Source organism: Papaver somniferum, chromosome 7 (assembly GCF_003573695.1).
Source record: "Papaver somniferum cultivar HN1 chromosome 7, ASM357369v1, whole genome shotgun sequence".
Lineage (NCBI taxonomy): Eukaryota > Viridiplantae > Streptophyta > Magnoliopsida > Ranunculales > Papaveraceae > Papaver > Papaver somniferum.
In genome coordinates, this window is record NC_039364.1 from 4,468,017 (window position 1) to 4,492,179 (window position 24,163).

The window sequence follows — 24,163 nt, forward strand, 5'->3', positions numbered from 1 at the left end:
GGTTGCTCACCGGGATGACTTTACTTATTTTTCAACCCTATTAGGTTCACAATTACGATGATGCGCAAGGTTTTCTTTTCTTATGTCATCCTAATTCTTTAAACTTCTTAATTCTCAAGCTCCGAAGAAGCTCGGGAGTTAAAGAGTTAATACACACGGAAAAAAATATATATTTTCGGCAAAAGATAAAATGAAGATATATAGGGTCGATCCAACAGAGATGAAAAAATTTCACAGGTAAGAGGTTTTTATTTTAGTATTCTTGTTCACTTTCTTTCTCATCTCTCAATATTCTTTCCTGTATAAATTTAATTAAAAAAGTTAAAAAAAAATATTCTTTCCTTCATAAATTTATTAAAAAATCAATGCGGAATCCCCAAATCTATAAGGACGAAAGACTAAAACAGATAAACTATAAAGAAACACGTATGTAACAAGCACAATTACGTGTCCAGGCTAAGAAAAGTCAAACTCAAAAGTGCAGACGAATAGTCTATTCCCCACGTGTTCTCAAAAAGATCAACAAACTTAAAAGAGTATCTCTAAATAGTCCTTATAGTATTTACAATTTATTTAGGGGGGGCTGACAATGGATTATTTTTCCAAAAACTAAAGGATTTAACAACGATCATCGGAGATTTTCGATATTTTAGGGGAGGCGGCCGCCACCCCTGTTCAGTACACAGCCCCGTCCCTGAGGATCACTAGATTTGTGCCCGTGCTACACACCGGGCATCTTTTTCTTTTAACTTGGTGTGATTCATTTTTGATTTGGTGAGCGCGGGCTTTGTCCCGCCCCGTGGTGATGTATTTTTGATTTGGTGTGGCAAGATAAATACATTAAATATGTAGAGAAAAGATAAGAAATATGCGTGGATTTTATTAAATTTTACGAATAACTTTCGAAGATATTTACTTTGTCCTTTTATTTTCGGGTGAAATATGTGGGTTTTTTTTTTTTAATTAATTTGGAAAAAAAAGAGTACTAATGTGGTATGTACTCGACTTCCAATTCGAATTTGGACTTCCATAAAATTCTAAACACGTTAAGTTAAGTTTTCCTTTTGAATTTGTATTTCGGCCAATAAAAAACGACGGTTTCCTCAACTTTCAACGTGGAATCTTTAATTATTCAGGCAAGGGTTATTAATTTTATCGAAATTTTGGGTCGTTAATGCGATCTTGTAGGTTTGGGTATGTCGTTTTGATAAAAGCATCTAAAAACTCTTCTTCCGACCATGGTTGAACTTCATCTTGTTCTATATATAGCCATGTTGTTAAAATCCTTATTAGCATATCTGAACAGTTGTAATACAGCATGTTTCATTGTACAGAAAAGAAAAAAAAAGAATTTATTCAATTGAACAAATCTGAAGATTAAAATTTTTAAACTTTTACTTTGTTCTTATATTTTGTAATACATACTCTGGTCGTGATTATTGCGTGACTCCTTTCGGTTGGAACTTGTGGCAGTCCAGGGACGGACCCAGGATTCTCTCTTAGGTAGGGTTGGACTGTAACAGTCGATAATTAGTGGTCAAATAGTGATTCACCCGTACAATACTAAATAGTTAGGGAAATAAAAATTAAAACGAACACAAATGACAAAAAAATAAAATGATTACCAAAAGAGAAAAAAATAGAAATAGAAAGGTAGTGAGTGGAGGAAGATTATTTACTTTAAATATGATTTAAATTTTAATCACCTCATAATATGGGATAAAATCACATACAATTAACTAAATACAACTAATACGTGTGCTAAATATGAAAAATTTAACCTAAGTTTCTATACTAAATTGTTTTTACCTAAAAATTAGGGACGGGCTATAGCCTCCTTTAACCCCTTGCTAGGCCCATCCGTGTGGCAGCCATTGTACTGTTGAATATATAGTCTAAGAATAAACCTATAGCGTATGTGGTTTAGAATACATGTATACGATTCTGTATTCTTTATATATAGATGACGGACACTACAGTCTACAGTGACACTGATCCAACGATCTTACCAGTCTACCAGAAAAATTGTACTTAAGAATTTAATTCTACGTACCAAATCTCAAGACTACTAATGGGAGAACCGTTTTGCTTGGGGGTGTACCAACATGTATATAGGACAAAAAAGATATTTTCCTTTGAATTGGTACACTCTTAAGCAAAATGATACCCCTATAAGTAGCGTTGCAAATTCTAATCTTTTGTTGGTAAACCACCATAAACAGATTCGACCGTAGAAAAGGAAAAAAAAAAAAAAAATCCTATTTTTGGTGTGTGATATGCATCCTTCCACCAACAAAGTCATGGTGACTTAAGGCACTTAGCGTTAAGATTTGTGGGTTCCTACCTACAGACCGTAACCATGGTTCATGGAAATCACAGTTTACGTGGCTCTTAAAAGATCGCAAACGTATGGCATGGTAGGGACAAACGCGTAATGGTGAAAGCACGGTTACAAATTTCCAATCCAATGAAACCATTCACAGAAGAAAACAATACTAACTAATTGTCAAAGAGAGAACTGAAAATATAATTAAGTGGTGCAAATGGACTTACTTGTTTGGGATTGGATATTCAGGGAAGAACTTCGATATAATTTCAACAATGTCACCACGGTGAGATACACTTTTGGCACAAAGATATCGTCCCTCCGTTGATGGAGTTTTGTAAGAAAGAATATGAGCTAAAGCTACATCTTTGACATATATAGATCACGGAAACTTGTTTAGAATACATGTATACAACTTTGTATATAGATCACGGAAACTTGCTTTGCAGTTAAACTCTCGTAGGAAACCGTATTTTTATGGAAAGGTAGTAAAGGTATATTATTTAGGAATCCATATTCCAAAGACTATTAAATCCGTATATTAAAGAGTTATATGTAGCGGTTATAATTTTGACGCAAGTATTGTCCACCTTAGACGATGTTACTAATGTATAGTTAAGTATTGGTGTAAACACGGTGTAACAAAATTATTTAAGTTTAAATTCTGACATAAGTATTGTCCACCTACTTCTTTGTTTACACCGTTACTAACGATGAGTTAAGTAGCTGATGTAAACAAAGTATAACCAAATGTTAATTATTACAACCAATATGATTATGCCAAGTGTCCTCGCCATAACTTTTACATTAGAAAAGACCTATTCCGATCAAAAGGAAGCGATGATTTCATCACCGTTCAACGTGAGAGCATATTTTGTCAAGGCCTCTACGGGGAAGATTTTCATGACCCAATGACAAACCTTTGTACGGTCAAATCTGTAGAGTGAAAATTGGTTTGCATAAGTTTCACGCAACTTTCTGCTTTATATTAAATTTTGGGTTTCCAAATCTCTATTTTGTCCTAATGTTAGTACAAAATCAACCAATTAACTACCGAAGTTATGCGTGGAAACTTTATACTGATCGGATGTATATTCGAATTGTCAAATGTATTTTTTTTTTGCTAAATTAAGTTTAACAAGTAGTTAACCCGCCTCGAACAACTATCTGAAACACTCCACCCAAATTCATTTTAAGTCTTAAAATCCAACCAAGTACTGGTTTCTACTTATCACTATGCTTAAATTCAAAGTTTGTAATTGCATTTGCATGTAGGACGACGTATTCGCTGCTAAATCAGTTGCATAGTGTGTTTGGCTCACATCCATTCTAGAAAGTACCCAAAGGCCTGCAATTCGTTTTTGTTTTGCTAGTGTCGAAAGAGATTATGAGAGTATGTGATACATGCATATTAACTTGTTCGGCCTGGTTCACTGGTGCGGATACGTGTTTTCTACTTCATTTTGTGCTATACTGGGATACTTGTTTGTGCATTTGAGTCTATCCCTCAGTTGTTTTCTTTTGACAATCACTGAGAAATTTGATCACATTTCTTTCTTTTACCTTATGAACTATATCTGTGTTGTTGGTTTTTAATAAAAACATGTATTCAAGATACGATGCTTATTGTAGATCCAAGCTTGCAAATGTTCGACATGCAAACGAGTTAGCTAGCGTTTTGCAGGTGAGACTCCAATTCAAAAGAATACATGACCAGCATTGCGCAAAATGTGGATTTTGTCACTAGCAAAGGGTAGTCCGACAACTTCCAGAATTAGAACTAAATCCCAGATTATGTTTTCCAATATGCACCGAACAGACCTGGCCAATGGGGATATCACGCATTAAAAGAAACTTAAGTGGAGGAGTATGGTAATCAGAAATTGCAAAGTTATTAAGTGCAAGGTAAACGTAAGGTGAAATTGAATAAACTGAATTGACTAAATCACATTGTAAGCAAAGAAAACTTACGGATGAGAAAAATAATACTTGGAACCAAATGTGTGACATAATACTGGAGAGTCTTGACATTCTGAAAACAATTTTAGATCTCGTGAAGAATAGTTAAGTTGATTGAAATGTCAAGGGTTTCTCTGAACCAATCTATTTCAACAGCTCTCTCTCTCTCACTACACCACCACCAGTGTTTCGGGGTGTAAGAAACTACTATTTATGGTTTAGAGCTTTTGAATTCCATTGCTGATAATTATTTTTTTTCATTCAAAGCTTTGGTGAAGACATGGCTTTTCTTGATTTTGATTTTTGTCTTGGCCATTTCATCTGATAATTTGGAGTTTGAATTCGATGAGCTGTTTAGTTAAAAAATCAATATATATGTATTGCCCCTCGGTTGTTCAGAATTCAGAGTGAAATAATTAAAAACATGGAGGGGGTATAATAGACATTTAGCGTACCATAAAAACCATTGTTATTCCTTCATTCTAAGAGCATATGAAATAGCGGGTGTTAAAAATCCTACGTAAAATTTTTATTAAGGCCCTTATTTAGGAGGATTTGTATATAGAAAAATATAGGACCCGTAGCTTATAAGCTATCTCCAACGACACAGAGGTTTGACCTAAAAAATCTTATGGAATAAAATCTTAGTCATTTAATTGTATTTTAATTAGTTATTAAAAATCAAAAATATAACAAGGAAGTCATTGAGAAGGTCTAAATAAGACTTTCTTTAAAACCTTCAAAATAAATATTTCATCCCTCATATTTTAATTGTAAGACCTGCTGTTGGAGATGGATTTGTTCTAAATGGAGGTCTAAATCATGTGTGTCCCTAAAAAATAAATTTTCTACCCTGTATTCGAAATGTTCTAAATTATTTGTTTGCTTTGACTAAGTCAAGATATTAAGGAGATTGGAGAATTGTACAAAAGTACCCCTATTAAATAATATGTTATTACCAAAATTAAAAGGAGTATATGGATTATGGATTATACAAAAAAATACATATTTGGTAATAATATTATTTATAAAAATATTTACATAGAAAATAAAAATAAAATTTTTTATGGATTAATTTAGTAGATTTATTTGCTATTGGTGAGGATATTATTTAAGATTTTAGATTGGTTATATATAAAAATAATTTTATAATTATAAAAGATGAAGGGTATGTTTGAGAATATTTGACTAAAAATTAGGACTATAAATAGAAACTATCTAGTACTTTAGGACAAATGAAAATAGAATATAGGAACAAATTTTAAGACAGAGAGAGTAAAGAAAACTAGTCATAAAAACCCAGGGTGACCAAACTTGTGGTACAAAAATCCCACGCAAATGTTGGAATCCACTAAAATTCCATCTTAAATAAAATTGATACAAAAACCCTAAATCTTTAAAAATTAATACAAAAACCCAATTTTCAAAGTTGGTTTCATCAAATTTTATGATAAAATCAAAATTGGTTTCCTCAAATTCTTTGGGTTTTCGTGTTACTTTTATTTTGACGGGTTTTTTGTGGATGGATAGTAACACCTTTGGGGTTATAACTCGTGGCTCGGGGAGTAAATGATAATAATGAATTTTCCTAAGTGCTTCAATAAATTTAGAACCGACACAATTTTATGTTTGGTAGATAAATTGAAGATTGGTAATTCGGATTTCATTAATGGAAACCAAGATTTCATTGATAGTACGTAAAATGTCCAGTTGATATGGTACAAAACCAGCACGCTAGTATAGGAGTAATTTTAAATGTCAAGTAGTACATGATAGAAAACTCCGACAAGAGAAAAAAAAAAGAAATTTCAAGAACCGAACTAAATCAAGAATGAAAGAACCGATTGAATATACCAGGAGATAATCTTCATAATATGTACGGGCGTTGACAAATTGTCTCCGCTAGTATAAGAGTACTTTGCAAGTGATGGGACAAGTGGTACCCCAGTGAAGCGTAACATATGATTACAAAGAGTAATTGGTGATCTGAACAAAATAGGAAGAAATAAGAAGAATGAGACACGAAAGATATACTAGCACACATCACAAGATATACATGGTCCACCTTTACAGGCTAAGTCGCCAACACCATCAAATAAACTTTCATTATATCAAAGACTTTTACATGCTCTTTCCACAACCCAACATAAGACTTAAAGAGTTAACAAGACAAACCAGAAAACACCGTTGAAAAAACCTTAGAAATCAACTCTCTAAACCATTATTCAAGCTGGCTTCATATTTTTTCTTATACACCATCTTCATAGTTGCTAATAATATATGAGAAACATGGTGATGTAGGACATCTACATGTTTTCAATGTATCAACTGTTCCTGTTGATCCATTTGATCCGTATCAACAATGACAGTTGATCCCTTTGCACTGTATCAACTGTCACGGTTGATTCTTTGCTTTTACTTTGGTTTACTTGTGTTACAAGTCTAGAACTTCTTCTTTTAGAGTTTCCTTATTTTTCTTCTTTTAGAGTTTTACTGTTTTTAGATTCTTATCATGTATATATAAATAGGCTTATTAAGTTCTTGTAACATAGATTATTATTATCAAGTTATAATTAAAACAACTCTTTCAGAGCAATCTATCTTTCTCATCTTAGAACCCTATTATTCTTTATGTTTTCTCATCCTATTCTTGTCTTCTCAACACCATCAATCTCCGTATTAGATTTTTATTTAGAAACCGATCCTTTCACAGCTTTCGCAAACTCAAAACCCTACTCTTCGTTTCAATGAAAGATAAGTTAACACAAACTAATATTGATTACATTGTCACAACACTTGAAACCAAGCTCGGCACAACAATTGAAACCAATCTCGGAAACAAAATTGAAACGTCCTTTAGTTCTTTACAAACCAAGCTTGATGCCAAGCTTGATTCAGCTACAAGTTCTCTAAAATCTAGACTTGATATGCATGAAGATTGTCTAGACAAATTATAGAAACATGCTGGTCTCGGTGACTTGGTGATGCCTAATTTAACTGATGATACAGAAGGAGAACAAAACTCTGGCGAAAAAGAAGATGATTTAACCAAAAAAGTTAAAACGTTTTTTACTCAGAATGATTCTATTCCCGAGAATATCTCTCATAATCTTAAATACAAAGAACCTTTAGAAGGTTATGTCAACAAAGAACTGGTTACCATACCTGTCCACTATGATGAAGATGATAAAGTTGAAGAAATCATAGAACAACAATGGGTTGATGAAAAACGATTAAAATCTGGTATGAATCCTTATGGAACTTTACCGGAATATAAGTTGAAGGCTGATATCCCTAATTTTCATGGTGGTTTACATATTGAAGACTTGCTGGATTGGTTTTATGAAGTAGATTATTTTTTTATAATCATGGAAGTCCCTGAATCTTCTCAAGTTAAACTAGCAGCTTATAAGTTAAAAGGTGGAGCTGCAGCTTGGTGGGAAAAACTCGGTGAAGATCGACACAATGCTCATAAGCCTCCCATACATAAATGGAAAAGAATGAGAGATTTGTAAAGAGATAAGTTTTTACCTAAAGATTATATGCAACAACTTTTTATGAAACTTCAGAACTGTCGACAAGGATCCGGACTTGTTGAAGAATATATAGCTGAAATCTATGGTTTGGTGCTTGTAATCAATTGAAAGAAACCGAAGAACAATTAGTTGCACGTTTTATAGATGGTTTGAACAATTTAATTCAACAAGGGCTGACACAATCAACGTTTACAATTGTTGAAGCGATACAACAAGTTCTTAAAGTTGAATGGCGTGTGCTCAGTGTTAGAGCATTGCTCGGTCGAACTCGCATGCGTTTCTATCTCAACCATGTTTTCAATGTTAGTGATCAAAACTAGAAGTCTTGATTTCTAGTCTATTGTATCTAAGGCTCGGAGTAGGATAGAAAGTGCAGTTGAGCTCAAGGACTTCATGGCGATTCATCATACAAGTAGAAGAACTACTCAAGGAACCGGTGGAAATTCTCGAGAAAAAGGTATGTGAAGACTTGAACTTATCTATCACTCTAAAGTCTATCTACCCTATCTCATACTCTTTGAGACAAGAAGTCGTATGTTATATATATAGACTTGGATTATACACACTTGGTATTTTGAGCCGAGTATACCTCGCCTATCTGTATCTCAAAATATGTGTTGATAAGCTTTTCGCTTCGATCAAGTTTATCTTTACCATGTGACGAAAGTCATGTTATGTTTCAATCATCTTGAAAATTGCTTTGACGAGAAATGGTGTAACAACTGTATAACGTCCTCTAAGAATGTTTCAATGATTGAAATGAGAGTTTATGTTACATAACCAATGGTGGACATAAGCATTGTTGTGGAAACACATTTATGTACAAGTCCTATTGCATGAACCAAAGTTTGCGAACTTTGTTGCTGAAGAGAACCGGAAGAATGGCGGGAGCTAAGTCCGTGAACTCAGTCCGCGAACTGCCGAAGTTCTCAAACCCGAGAATTTCTGCTGGAGTTGAAAAACTACTTGCGTGAAGCTAAGTCCGCGAACTCAGTCCGTGAACCGACGAAGTTCTCATACCCGAGAATTTCTGCTGGAGTTTGTAAACTCTACCCGGTAACTTAAGTCTGCGAACCTAGTCTGCGAACTTGAGAAGGTTATATATCTGAAGATGATTTCTGAACTTAAACTTAAAAATACTAAGGAATGCAGTTTGCAAACCGTGGCTATAAAAGTTCATGAACCGATTTAAGTGAATCAAATCATCTTTTCTTCAATTGTGTCTTGTGTAATATATAAGATTTCCTTGGAATTGAACAACTCTCTAATTAGTTAATTTGAACTAGTTATGGTGAAGAAGAACATGGTTGATATGAAATGCTCATATGGCTAACCATTTGGTTAACTATTGTTGAACCAGCAAGTGCATACGTTTGGGTACGGTTAACAAACCTAGAAGCGTGCATTGTCAAGTGTGTGTAACAAGCTAAGTTTTCGATCTAACGTTTGAGAAATATTAGCTTGAATCTAAATCAGGTTTTCATCTAACGGTTAATATTGAATGCTTTGTTACTAAGCTAACATTGATTGCAAACCTTGATTTGAAAGACTATATAAAGGAGACATCTAGTATTGTGCAAAACTAATCCCCACACCTTACGTGTGGTACTAGTTTGCATGCTAGAGTCGATTCTCCTTTAACCTTTGGTTTTTTTCTTCTAAAACCAGGTTAACGACTTAAAGACTTCATTGGGATTGTGAAGCCAGAACGATACTACTTTTATCGTAGTTGTGTGATCTGATCTTGCATCTTCTATCGTACGAGTACAATCATATTATTTGGCTTGAGATTGATATCTCCGATAGGAAAGATATAAAAAGTAATCACAAGCATCTTCGTATGTTCTTCGGGAATACAAGACCGGGTTATCAATTGGTTCCTGTTCACCTTGATTATTATCAAAAGACGGAACAACACCTTTAGGGTTTATCTGTGGGAGACAGATTGATCCTTTGATAGACTTGTCTGTGTGAGACAGATTTGTTTATTGTCAAAGCCTGCGATTTTGGGTCGTAGCAACTCTTAGTTGTGGGTGAGATCAGCTAAGGGAATCAAGTGCGTAGTATCCTGCTGGGATCACAGGCGTAAGAGCGTAACTGTACCTTGGATCAATGAGAGATTGATTGGGGTTCAACTACAGTCCAGTCCGAAGTTAGCTTGGAGTAGGCTAGTGTTTGTAGAGGCTTAATACAGTGTTTGTTCAATCTGGACTAGGTCCCGGGGTTTTTCTGCATTTGCGGTTTCCTCGTTAACAAAATTTCTGGTGTCCGTGTTATTTCATTTTCCGCATTATATTGTTTTATCTTTATAATTGAAATAATAAAGGTTGTGAGTTAGATCATCAATTAGAGTAATCCAACCTTTGGTTGTCGATTTTCATTGATTGATCCTTGAATATTGGTCTTTGGTACCATCCAAGTAATTCCTTGTATTTGATTAGAACTCGTAGTTCTCGCTTGAGTAAATCGAATCAAGAGAGAGATATAAACTCGCTGATATACTTTTAATTGATTGAGTCTTGTTAATTCTCTTAAAAGTATATTCGAGTTTGTCCATACAGATTACTAAGCGAAATATTGGTGGTGTTATTAGACCCCCGCTTTTTCACTCAGTACTCGCTAAGCAAATCCAAGACAAGCTCGTTATCAACATTTTTACAAAACTGCCATACCATATAACTATTCTTATAGTTACCAGGGTGACAAGAGATCAACAATCTTTGTTGATCCATATTCACAGGGATCAACTGTCTTTGTTGATCCAAATGAGAGAAGTGCAAGTCAACCATATCAGCAACAACCAGTAAGTTTTTCTTTTTCTCATCCAACTTTAACCACAAATACTTCACCTATATTACCATCTCCTAGTGAGCCTCAATCCATTCAGCAACAACAACCTAATCCAGCAAGCGTCATATTTTCTAATAGGATGCAAAATCAGTTTCCACCTCTAAATAGGCCAAATAATATTTATTCGAAATATCGTGGAGATAAATGAAATAAATGCAATCAACCTGGTCATTCTTCATCTGACTGTAGGAGTTTTAATGGTTTCACTGGAGATATTAAAGTATATACTGAATCAAAGGATGTTGAAATTTTTGATGATGATGAAGGTGAAGAAGCTGACAATATTGATTTACATGAGTCTTATGGTGAACACTTTGTTGGAATGATTCGACCACTCATGCTTACTGAACCATGTTATTCTCAAAGACATAATATTTTCGAAACCAAGTGCTTTATAGGTGGAAAAGCCTGTGATATGATCATTGACAGTGGAAGTGTCGACAATTATATTCCCTCTGTTGTTGTCAAGTAAATGGGTTTACCAACTACACCACATCCTACTCCTTATTCTGTAGGTTGGGTGAATAGTTCCTCTATGCAGAGAATTACTCATCAGTGTGTTATTAAGTTTTCTTTTGTTGGATATGAAGAATCTGTGATATGTGATGTTATTGATATGAATGCAACACATCTCATACTTGGAAGACCATGGCAGTATGATGTTAGAGCAGTTCATAACTGTTTTGAGTATACTTATACCTTTTACAAAGATGGTAAAAGAGGGACTCTATTTTCTTCCAAGTCTTTTTCAGTGATTCAAGAATGTAGTGATTGCAAGACTACTGCATTGGTGGCTACTATATTTCTTTCTTTACACTCATCTCACACTTTGATTCTCATGAAGACACCAAACCTATGGTAAAAATTCCTACTCATGTACAACCTTTATTATCAAAATTTCATGCACTATTTCCTGAAGAATTACCTGTGAGTTTACCACCTCCTGGAGATGTTCAACATTGCATTGATATTATTACCGGAGTTGTTTTACCTAATCAAGCTCATTATCGGCTGAGTCCATCTGAACATGAAATATTAACTAAGGGATTAATTAGACCTAGTAATAGTCCTTTGCATGTCCTTCTTTTCTGGTGCCAACAAAAGATAATGGATGGAGAATGTGTATAGATTGTAGAGTTTTGAACCGTATCACCATTCCTTATAGGTTTCCTATTCCACGTATTGAGGATATGATTAATCTTTTAGCAAGGTCTATTATTTTCACTAAGCTTGATCTTCGCAGTGGTTATCATCAGATTGGAATCAGAGTCGGAAATTAATGGAAAACTGCTTTCAAAACAAGAGAGGGGTTATATTAATGGCTAGTTATGCCTTTTGGCCTGTCTAATGCTCCTAACACCTTTATGAGGATCATGAATCAGGTTTTACAACCTTTTCTGAGTAAGTTTGTTATTGTGTACTTTGATGACATATTAATTTTCAGCAGAAGTGCAAAAGATCATATCAATCATCTTTCTCAGTTGTTCAAAGTTTTGTATGACAATTCTTTGTTTGTGAACTTGAAGAAATGCACATTTATGTCATCTGAAGTTACCTTCTTGGGATATGTTATCTCTTCCAAAGGTATTCATGTGGATCCTTATAAAGTTCAAGCTATTATGGATTGGCATGTTCCTAATTCTATCAAAGGGGTGAGAAGTTTTCATGGTTTGACTTCTTTTTATAGGCGTTTTGTAAGAAATTTCAGCACCATTGCTGCTCCTCTTACTTATTGTTTGAAGAAGGAAAAGTTTATATGGACTGAAGAAGATGATAAAAGTTTCAATGCTCTTAAATAAAAACTATGTTCAGCTCCTATCCTCGCACTGCCTGACTTTTCCAAGCCTTTTCAAGTTGATTGTGATGCTTCTATTATTGGAATTGGAGCTGTTTTGTCTCAGGAAGGACATCCAGTTTCTTACCATAGTGAAAAGAACTCTAATACTCCAAAAAAGTGGTCTATATATGAATTGGAATTGCTTGCTCTTGTACAAGCTCTTAAACAGTGGCATACATATTTGGTTCATCAAGAATTTGTGATTAATACTGATAATCATGCTTTGAAATATCTCCAGACTTCATCTAAGGTTAAACGTATGCATGATAGATGGTTATCCACAGTTAACAAGTACACTTTTTCTGTCAAACATAAAAGTGGAAAGCTTAATCAAGTTGCTGATGCTCTGAGTAGAAGGCCATATTGTGGCAACTATTCAAAATCAGAGTTTTGCTTTTGATTATATCAAAGAGGTTTATGGTGAGGATGATGACTTCAAGTCACTTTGGGAACAATGCAGTTCTTTAGCTCATGGAGTTGATGATTTTCTTATTCAAGATGGTTTTTTATTTAAAGGTAATCGTCTTTTCATTCCTAATGGTTCTTTACGTCGTGAACTGCATGGAAGTGGACTTGGTGGCCATTTTGGCAGAGATAAAACTATTGCACTTGTAGAGGAACGTTATTATTAGCCTTCACTTAAGCGTGATGTACAAAAATACGTTATGAAATGCATGGTTTGCCAGCAAGCTAAGGGTACTATTCAAGACACTGGACTTTACACTCCTTTACCAATTCCATAAGCTCATTGGGTGGACATTAGCATGGACTTCATTCTTGGTTTATCGAGAACAGCTAGAGGTAATGATTCAGTGATGGTTGTGGTGGATAGATACTCCAAGATGGCTCATTTTATAGATTGCAAAAAGTCTACAAACGCTTCAAATGTTTCATCTTTCACTAGTCCAAAATCTGGTTTTTAGGGATCTTCAGGATCGGAGAAAAGGACGGATTAGGCATGTAATTAAATATTCCACGGAAGGATTTGTCAAATAAATTAGCCTTAGCAATCTGTTATTTTGCTTCCCTATCCGTTTGCCACGCTTCCCTGAATTTCCTCGGATCAAAACATCAACCTCAGGATCACTTTAATATCGTAGGACCCTAATTAGATCTATGAACTTCTTAAAACCGAAAAACACCGATAGAATAAATACTCCGTATTCACTTACTTCGTGTTTAACAAAACTGAAACTTCCTAACTTCCCCTCAAGTCTTCTGAGTTTCTTTTTCTTTGACATAGCCATTAAACTTGATCGCCATACCTAATCAACTTCATCACATATATATCTTTGATTTTCTTTAAAACCCCAATATTTACTGAAACTAGAACCGATTCCAATTCCAATTCCTAAACAAATATTTAGCTCGAAAGGGTGAAAGTGGTGGCGTGTTGATGCCAAAGACGAACACAGAGAAGATTTCATCATCAACAGAAGAGAATCATCATCTTTATGGTTGCCTTGTTAGTTATTTCTGGAGTAGAAATCTTTCATATTAAAATGAATAAACTCAGGTTCGTGTGATTTTGATATGATTTTTTTTTTCCAAATCTAATTAATTTTTGGTTTGTTCGATTAGAGATTGAAGAGGAGCACAGGGGGATTGTAGAAGAGCTGTTGAAATAGACAGTAATTCATCAAAGGTTTCATCAATCTCTTACCCTCGACTTTGTCAACCTAATGTGCTATGATTATCGTGGATATTAGGATACATGTAAGACTGGTGTTCATGTCAAATGGAATTGGTGGCTGCAGTCCGGATAGGTCCCGGAGCAGGGGGGATTCTAATTTGTCAACCAGTGTTGGAATTCAGGCATGCCGGTAAAGGATTACCAATGGAATTGGTGCTTGCAGTCCGGATAGGTCCCGGAGCAGAGGGGGATTCTAATTTATGCTGATATGGTGAATTTTAATGGAATAAGTGGGAATTGATTGGTGTATGATGCTGTCTGATTGGGTTGGATACAGCTATTGATGTGAAGGTTAATAATGCTCGAGATAATAGCATGGGGTATTTCTTCTTGGCGATTGGCCAAGACAAGTATTGGGAACTCAGTACTCAAGGTAAGAAACACATCACCTAACCCACATTTGATCCCCAATATCTGTGGTTTCCAGATATGTGTGTGCATACCTTACACTAGTTCCGACAACTAATTTTCCTTGATCCCCACGCCTAACTCGCCATTTTATCCTCGAGGAAATAGATATCTGCAGGATATTTTTATCTCGTGATGTGGCTGTTTTGGTAGACGCACTACTATGGCTGTAATATGAATAAGTAGTGAAGCGACCATGCATCTCAGGTAAAAGACTTTCTGTTGCATTTGATTGTATTATTGTTTGCTTAGATATATTGTGATCTATTCAATATGTTTATAGATGATAGGTAAGTGAATATTTAAATTGTAAGTAGTACGTTGGTTTGATAGTGTATCTCAAGATTTCACGAAGTAGGTGACTAGAGTTATGTGTAATTTATGCTCTATGGCCTGTGCTTCTCAAATGTCAACGATGATGATCGCTGGTTTCTGGTAGGCTTTTGTTTGTGAATGGATCGTTGCGTGTACTCTTAAGAATCCATATGTCATCCGAAAAGGCCGAATGAATATGCACATTGAATTGTCATGTTGTTGCTTCCAAATGTTAGCTGCACTGTCTATTTTCATTTTAATAATCCGGATATTAAGCTTGTGACAAATTATGTCTTACGGTGGGCGCTAATTCACTCATTAGTGATGCTTTAAAAATGTAATTCCCTGGGTACATTACCATTTAACGTTAATTACATTCTCGCCAAGTTATCTGACCTATCAATGCTTTTCTCGGCAGTGGCTCGCAGAGGTGGAGCTTGGATCTTTGAAAGGTCGTCATCCTTTACTGGAAGATGTAAAGAAGGAAGTTGCACTTGGACGTGTTAATTTTACTACACCACCAAATGATGAAAATTGTGAAGTCCTTATTGATGTTGGACTTGGAGATGGAAAACTTTGAGATATTGATCCCAGTGAGATGATTGAATGGCCAAATCAATATGTAACTCCTGCACTTGGATGTAATCACACTGTTTTACATTTTATTTGTTTACTTTTTTATTGTTTTGAACATGAAATAGCTTCTGCTGTTGAATTTAGAGATGTTTGGGTTGTTAAGTTGTTAACTGAATTCAAATTTAATTTTATATTTGCTCACAGAATTCATATGTTGGTTTATGTTTATTTGTAGTATTAATCTAAAAGCAATATCGAAATATGAAGAAAATAAAACTAGAAGAAAGGAATTTTTTTTTTCATACTCAATCAAATTCAGCTGAAATTAAGTCAGATTAGGCTGAATTTTGGTTATCGAAGCGACAATAATCGTCAGTCGTTATTTTTGTACAAACGATATCCGTTGTAAATTCTGGACAAGAACGAACTGTCCTATAATAAATACTACACCAAAAATGGGACAGACTTTAGGACAGACGATATTTGTTCTATATCTCTATTTTTGACAGTTTTGGTGTGTCCTAAATTCCACGTTTTGGACTAGTGTTCATTTTTCAGAGAGATAGTTCGATTGCATAGCATTCCTAAATCTATTACTTCTGATAGAGATATAAAATTTCTGAGCTATTTCTGGAAGACATTATAGATGCGTTTGGGAACTAGTTTGCAGTTCAGCAGTACTTCACATCCTCAAACATATGGGTAGACTGAAGTTGTCAATCGTTCTTTGGGAAATTTGATTCGAGCTAAAAGAATTAATAACAACAAACAATGTGATATTTTTCTTCCTCACATGGAGTTTGCATTCAACACTTCAGTAAACAGATCTACAGGTAAAACTCCTTTTGAAATTGTTTATTCAAAGGTTCCTGATCATGTATTAGACTTGGTTGTACTTCCTAAGTTACATACATCCAATGTCAAAGCTGATAATCTGTTGGAGCAAGCTTCTCAACTACATCATGAGGTCATAACAAAACTTGAGGAGTCTAATGCTAAATACAAGGATGCTGCAGATAAGCATAGAAGATTCAAAACTTTTCAAGAGGGAGAGCTAGTTATGATTCATCTACGTACGCCCTATAACAAGGAAAGATTTCCAGTTGGTACCTATAACAAGACTAAGATGAATAAGTATGGCCCTTTCAAAATCATGAAGAAAATCAGTGACAATGCATATGTCATTGACTTACCCAAGGAATGGAACATTTCTAATGTGTTCAATATTCAAGAGATTTTCACCTTTTATGGTAATAATGATCTATTATTTGTTTCAAGAAACTCAGAGACGAGTTTTTCTCAAGAAAGGGGGGACTGATGTAGGACATCTACCTGTTATCAATGTATCAACTGTTCCTGTTGATCCATTTGATCCGTATCAACAATCCCTTTGCGTTGTATCAACTGTCACGGTTGATTCTTTTCTTTTACTTTGGTTTACTTGTGTTACGAGTCTAGAACTTCTTGTTTTAGAGTTTCCTTATTTTTCTTCGTTTAGAATTTTACTGTTTTTAGATTCTTATCATGCCTATATAATCCGGCTTATTAAGTTCTTGTAACATAGATTATTATTATCAAGTTATAATTAAAACAACTCTTTCAGAGTAATCTATCTTTCTCATCTTAGAACCCTATTATTCTTTATGTTTTCTCATCCTATTCTTCTCTTCTCAACACCAGCAATCTCCCTATTGCTTTCTTCTTACGCGTACTACACTACATGGAAGCACTAAGAATTTGGTCAGGAGAAAAGCTGCAACCCTAGAACACTAAACTACACGTTTAGTTTGAGAATCTGCTAGCTTAGTGTGGGAATCATCTAGTTTAGATTGGAATTCTTCGAGTTTATCTTGAGAATAGACGGGTGTTTTAATATATTTATTTTTTTGATGGTTAAAGAATTTGGTGTTAGCGAATTTTGATCCTAGGTCGCTAATAAAAAATCGACGAGTGTTTTAACTTTAAAGTAACACATTTATGTCATTTTTTTTCATTAGATAGATCATCGCTTAATTCCCTAGCAGACATGATGGTGGAGGATATTTTTAAGATGAGTGAGTGTGTCTTAGGTTTGTTAAGGGTGTCTAATATATGCGCCATAACGAGTTCAGTAAATGTTAAGCATGAATCTTATTCTTTTTGTCCAGGAGACTTTCTTTATTCTTTTCTTCTCAAGAGAGAAATGCTTTGACATAAACACTACACACGACAAGTCCAAAACCATAGAAGAAAATCACGTTTCTTGTTTCCTTTATAGGCTCTCTTGTGCAGTTTTTTACATAGGAAATGTATATGCCGTTATCAGTTATGCATGTACTATATGATCTGAATCATCATTTCCCATTTATATTCAGGTGCTCAAATTTTCCACTTCGATAATGTCAATTACTGTTTCACAAAATGGAATAGTGAGCGAGCAAAAAGATTTGGTTGCACTCCAAATGGAAGGAAGAGCGGAATTTGAACCCTAGTCTCCTATATTCATTTGTTTATCGAACAAAAATGGTGAAGATATCACTGCTCAGATGTGAATAATTGAGTCCCTAGTAATTGAGAAAGATCTAAAAAGGAAATATACCTGAGCCAACTCGAAGTAAAATTCCAAAGAAAACGACCTTATTACACTTTTATTAGAAGCAAAATTTTTTTTCTTGTAGGCCATCTCTCTCAAAGTGAAAGACTTAAATTAAGGTTGTGTTCAAATATCCTAATTAGGAGCTCTGTATGAGCATCTCTAACACTAGCTAATGCGCATTACAAAATTCAACAGTTACCCATTTATTGTTCTGCGATGTCAGTTCTTCATTTTAAGATCCGCTGTTGCAATGTTGGGATATTTTTTTTTTCCGAACGATACAATGTTTGGAGTTGAGATTAGTGTAGCTAACTAGCTATTACATTGCCTTGAGTTTGAGCTTGTTTAGTTATTTGTCCAGTGAACGTACGGCTGAAATATGTAAACATTGTACATTAACCATCGCGTTCTAATGATTTTCTCTGTTATCATCTTAGTCGCGCTATCCCCCTTAGCAGCGTTCATGTCTTTTTTGATCAGTTGGGTTATAATAACCTTGTTCACTAGATTCACTATTTGCATTCAAAACTTTTATATCGTAGACTAGACACCATCCGGTGGGGTGCTTACTATTTGTGGGTTTTGAAGATTAGGACATCCACTACAACGCTACCTAATTTCTGTAGCTTACGCCAATTGAGTTGGAAAAGAGTCCAAACCACTCTTTCTATTTTCTGCTTTGTGTCTATTTCTCATCCTTCTCTACTGCAGAAGAGAGCTTCTACCATGTCTACCAACAGCAAACAGAACGTGATTTTATTTCCATTCATGGCACAAGGTCATCTTAACATCGAAAAAGCTTCAAAATTTATTTCTACCCAGCAGCAACCCCACTTCAAATATCAACTTAGTTTGGTTACCTCCTTAATATGGTCCTGATCGTAATCTGCCATCAAATTCAGAAAACACTGACGTCCTTCCTCGCACAATAATGTGCATTCTCCTCATACGCGATATTGGTTCCAAGATTTGATTCAACATATGGATTTTCATATGTGATTAAGAAAAGTAGGAAAACAAAAGGGTGCTGCAAAAATTCCAAAATTTTTGGATAAAACATAGAACCTTCTTATTATTTCAAATTTTAAATTTCACATGAAAGATAGACAACTGGAGAATTCTACGACCTAAGTATTTTCGCGGTTAAACCAATAGAAATGTGAATTAGCTGACATAAATCATCATTTGTTTCCTTAATGGACTAAATCAACACCACCTTCTTAATTAGCTGATATAAATCATCATTTGAATTAAACCAATAATGTGCATTCTCCTCATAGCTGATATAAATCAACACCACCTTCTGTAAACCCGATTTTACACGTTTTGGCCCATATATTGGGATCGCTCATGAAGTCGAGAGCACCATTATAATTTTTACCATTAAATGCTTCCATGGCTACTTGAACATCTTCTAAGGCACTAGAATAAAATTCCATGCATTCCTTTAGATATTGTATTGCTCGCGGTTCTTCTTTTCCATCCTTCAAAATGCTATCAATATTGATACTGCAGCAAGTCCGTAAATATCAGAAGTTTTGCTCAGAGGATTAGAGATGAAACACAGAGATAGACATCTCTTATAGATTGATTCTTACAATAATCTCTGACAATATTTCCTTTTACAAGAACTCCTCCATAAAAGTTCAGAACAAGCAAAAAATGGAGGATTGATGAAAAGAGAGAAAGTAATGAGATTGATTGATTCGTCACTTTCTTTTGGATTTCAATAAAACAAAGGAAATCATCTCTAGAAAACCCTTGTGGCGTTCCATGTTCATATAAGATTTCTGTGACATTTATAGAGTAAATTAGGAAGAAATTACATTCTTTTGATTTCGAAAATATCCTTTTTAATACATGACACTGGATCCAAAGATTTTCTTGTGTCATGGAAATCTTTTTGTTTTCTAATATATAATCTGGCATTAATGATTTTAATGGCTCCGGATCCCCTGTACCCTCCCTAGTTGTGCCCCGTGTTCATGAGATCGTCTGTGCCACTGCTTGTGTGTGCCCTATGTGCCATACCAATAGAAACACGTCACATCATTCCTCTCATTAACCATGACTAACTAAATAGATTTTCTATTTATACAACACTAATCGATTAGGAAAGATAATTAATTAGTTAAAGAAGATATTACAAATCCAAGAGAAAATACCGTGTTTCTATTGGTGTGGCACATAGGGCACACCCAAGCAGTGACACAGACGATCTGGACCCGAATTTTTCTTCCTTTATACAATCAATCCGATGAAACCGGAACCAATTTTATTTTTATTTTTATGGCATGAAAGTATGAAACATATTACGAACCGAATTCCAAAATTATTAATCAGAAAACTACATTTTTATGCTCAAACGTATTGATTCATTTATAGTTTTATACTGCTTCTGGTCTTGATTCTGAGAATACAAAGCTCTGGTTAACATTGAACTAAACAGGTACCTGGAAATCTGAAATTGGAGCTAAACAACTGGGAAGAGAGGAATAACAGAACTTGCACATGGTGGAGGACAGATGGAAAGACCCAATTCACACAAGAATTTACAGACGGCAATGCTGTTACAATCACACTGTTAGAATACGTGCATCCAACTCAAAACCAATTGACAATGAGTGGAGAGGCCCAAAGAATTATAAACCGCAGGATCTTAGATTGCCCAGATAATGTGGGACTAATAATCTCAACACACACTTAGCCTAGTCTCCGCACTATTATCGTATTCACTGAACACAATGAAACCTTAGCCGACGGTGAAAAAAATAATACTCCAACTGTCAGCACAAAAAATAACGGAAAATGGGTCATTTGTCCAAAAAAATTTAAAACATGGTTCAAATGGACGAGTAAAAATTAGTATGGGTGAAATGGATACCAAAAACATAACAAGGATGAAACTGGATTCATCCTGACTTAAACTTAAAAAATAGCAAGGATGAAACTGGATGCATCCTAATGTAAATTAAAAATAAGAAAAAATAATTGAAAATGGGTAGGATGAAACTGTTTACATCCTGGCTATTTTTACATTTTTATCCATTTAAACAGTATCAAAATCCAAATGTCCTTTTCACCCAGAAATTGTTGATTTTGATCTTTTTAACCAATTTTATGAGAAAATAATCATTTATTTGAGTAGAATATTGGAAATTAACAATTTGTGGGAACAAAATCTTTATAAAAGGAAAGCATTTTTATGAATCTCCATTGCAAACACCAATCAAATATGAAATATGCTAGCCATCTTGTACACTAGAAAAAGAATTAATTGTTCAAAGTGAACAGTATGCAAAGATGGTAAAACGGGAGATTCATTTCTATGTCTGTTTTATTAACAAAGCTTATGCTCCTTTTTCTCTCTTCGATGTAGCATATATTGTGGCTATTTATATCCGAGAGGGGTAGACGTAAAACAGCCACCTGTTTGTAAAGGTGTTAGCTACTAGTTAATGCCAATCTAGTATATCCCTTATCAAAAACTAGTCAAGACATGTTTGGTACAATATTTGGCTTTCTCAAGCCGGTGAAAATGAAACCACTATTCGATAGGGGATAATGGTGGCCATCTACCAAGGCCATTTTCACATAACACTTCCCCTTGGACCACCATTTCATATATGTTGTTCCGAGTCGTTCCAGAATCTCATGAGATAAAAACTGGTCAAATAAGATGATGCAATATTTCAAGCTTCGCCACAAAATTCCTCATTGCCGGAAGATCATGTCAATATTGACGAAACTGCTCATTCGGTTTGTTGAAATCTTGTCAGGAAAAATCGTGTGGTAAAAAACTAAACCAAGTAATACTGACGATGATCTGATAACTGCACCTCAAGAAGACCTATGGATATACATCTCTTTGGACTAGTAGAAACAATCTGATTTTCCAAAATTTGTCTGAAAATCATACTTCTGTTTTAGAAAGAGCTAGAGCTATGCTTCTCACTAGGAAAATTACGCCTGTAGTTACTCCTACTGATGGAGCCTTTGATGATACTACTGGAGATAATGGTGCAGGTTATGTCATGAGAGATTTCACAAGTAAAGCCTCTTTCTGTGTCGCTATGGTGTTTGAAGTCTCGTCTGCAGAAAAAGCGGAAACTAGAGCCATATGGGGAGTTCTAAAGAAAGCATTGGAACAAAAGATGACCCATATCATCATAGAAAGCGACGCAAAGAAGCTGGTGGAACAATTCTCATCTGGGTTTTCTGATGGTGATCCTAGCATGGATGCCATATTTAAAGACATTAAGTTGTTTTCTTCTAAACTTTCTGCTTGTATTTGTAGCTTTCAACCTAGAATTTGCAACTCTGTTGTTCATGAGCTTGCTCAATGGGCAAAACGTAAGAAATCTTCCATGTACTGGTCTGTGCCTCCTGCTTGGCTCACACCTTAGCTTTTTTGAAGGCCTTTGATTAAAAAAAAAAAAAAAGAAGTCAAGATATTAAAAAGATTGGAGGAGCGTACAAAAATACCTATATTAAATGCCATGTTATTACAAAAATTGAAAGGAGTATATGGGTTATGGAGTATACAACGAAAATACATATTCGGTAATATTATTAGTTATATAAATATTTACATTGAAAATAAAAATAAAAATATTTATGGATTAATTTAGTAGATCTATTTTCTATAGAGGTGGATATTATTTATGATTTTTGATTTGTACAAATAGAAGCTGACCAGTATTTAGGACAATTGAAAATAAAATAAAGGACACAAATTTTAGGACAGGAGGAGTAGAAGATAATAATAAATTCTCCTAGGTGCTTTAGTAAATTAGAACTGGCACGATTTTATGTTTGCTAGATAAATTGAAGATTCGTAATTCAAATTTCATCAATGGAAACCAAAATTACACGGACAGTAAACGTCCAGTTCAAACGGTAATAAAAATCAACACGCTAGCATAGGAGTAATTTCAAACGTCAAGTAGTACATGATAAAAAGCTCCAACAAGTGAAAGAGAAGGAATTGCAAGAACCGAACTAATTCAAGTGAAAGAACCGGTTGAATATGACAGAGATGATTTTCATAATATGTACGTGCGTTGACAAATTGTCTCCACTAACATATGAGTAATTTGAAAATGATGGGAAAATTGGCACCCTAGTGAAGCATAATACATGATTATATTAGTGATTTAAACAAAATAGGAAGAAATAAGAAGAAAGAGACACAAAAGATAAACTAGCACACATAGAGGTGTAAATTGGGTTGTGCCAGCATGAGAAGAGCCCATCCCAGCACGCTAAAATGTGAGCCTAGCCAAGCACGTCAATCAGCCCAGCACGATCCAGCACGTTAGTTTCGTGGGTTGTGCTGTGTTAGCCTAATCGACACAATAGCACAACACAGGACGCGACACGGATAAGTACATGTCCCAGCCAAGCACAACATTTTAATAAAGCACCTCATAACATGAACAAGTACACCATATAACAGGGCACAATACATCAAATTTTGTGTATATTTCACAAAACAGTCCTTATTTTATCTAGTTTTTGAAATTTTATCATTGTCATGCTGGCTTATTTTTATAACAACACATATAATACCTAAATATTTGTAAAATATATATCATTACCACTGTTAAATGTTGTTGCCTATATTTGACTAGAACTACTTTTTACATGACAAATGATCCAGTTTTATATTTGATGGTCTATTTCTTTTTATTGAATGAACTTGTTAATTTTACCGGAAATAATTTAAATAATATGTCGTCTAGATTCTCGCGATAATATCCCACTTAATGTATATCATTAAGTGATATCAAATTGTTTATAGCATGTGTGTCAGCACCGCACATCATGAATCAACACGTTTATTCGTGTGTTGTGCCTAGATTTTGACTAGTAATGCACCGCACGACACAACACATTTAAATCGCTGGCACAACACAGCATGTCACATGGCACGTGAACCACGCGACTTTGTGTGACGGCATGGCACGTTTGACACCTCTAAGCACACAACCCAAGATATACATGGTCCACCTTCACAGGCTACATCATCAACACCATCAGATAAACTTTCATTATATCAAAGACCGTTACATGCTCTTTCCACAAC

General features: G+C 34.8%; 1 protein-coding gene and 1 long non-coding RNA gene across 2 annotated transcripts; both read left to right on the forward strand.

Moving 5' to 3' along the window:
* Positions 1-11,143: 11,143 nt before the first annotated feature.
* Positions 11,144-13,140, forward strand: LOC113293948. The gene is made up of 4 exons (XM_026542390.1): positions 11,144-11,529; positions 12,116-12,255; positions 12,484-12,765; positions 12,863-13,140. Exons 1-4 carry the CDS (start codon positions 11,144-11,146, stop codon positions 13,138-13,140), a joined length of 1,086 nt encoding a protein of 361 aa, XP_026398175.1.
* A 1,575-nt stretch (positions 13,141-14,715) lies between these two features.
* LOC113300420 lies at positions 14,716-15,693 on the forward strand. The gene is made up of 2 exons (XR_003335784.1): positions 14,716-14,816; positions 15,343-15,693. It is a non-coding gene; the product is annotated as an uncharacterized LOC113300420 (long non-coding RNA).
* The last annotated feature ends 8,470 nt before the right edge of the window (positions 15,694-24,163 follow it).

Bases quoted from the DNA above. Each gene is read 5' to 3' on its own strand.
- LOC113293948 (XM_026542390.1), top strand. From the start codon at position 11,144: ATGGGTTTACCAACTACACCACATCCTACTCCTTATTCTGTAGGTTGG. The intron at 11,530-12,115 runs GTAAAAATTCCT...ATTAATTTTCAG, and splicing joins ATGAAGACACCAAACCTATG to CAGAAGTGCAAAAGATCATA. The intron at 12,766-12,862 runs GTATGCATGATA...TGCTCTGAGTAG, and splicing joins GACTTCATCTAAGGTTAAAC to AAGGCCATATTGTGGCAACT.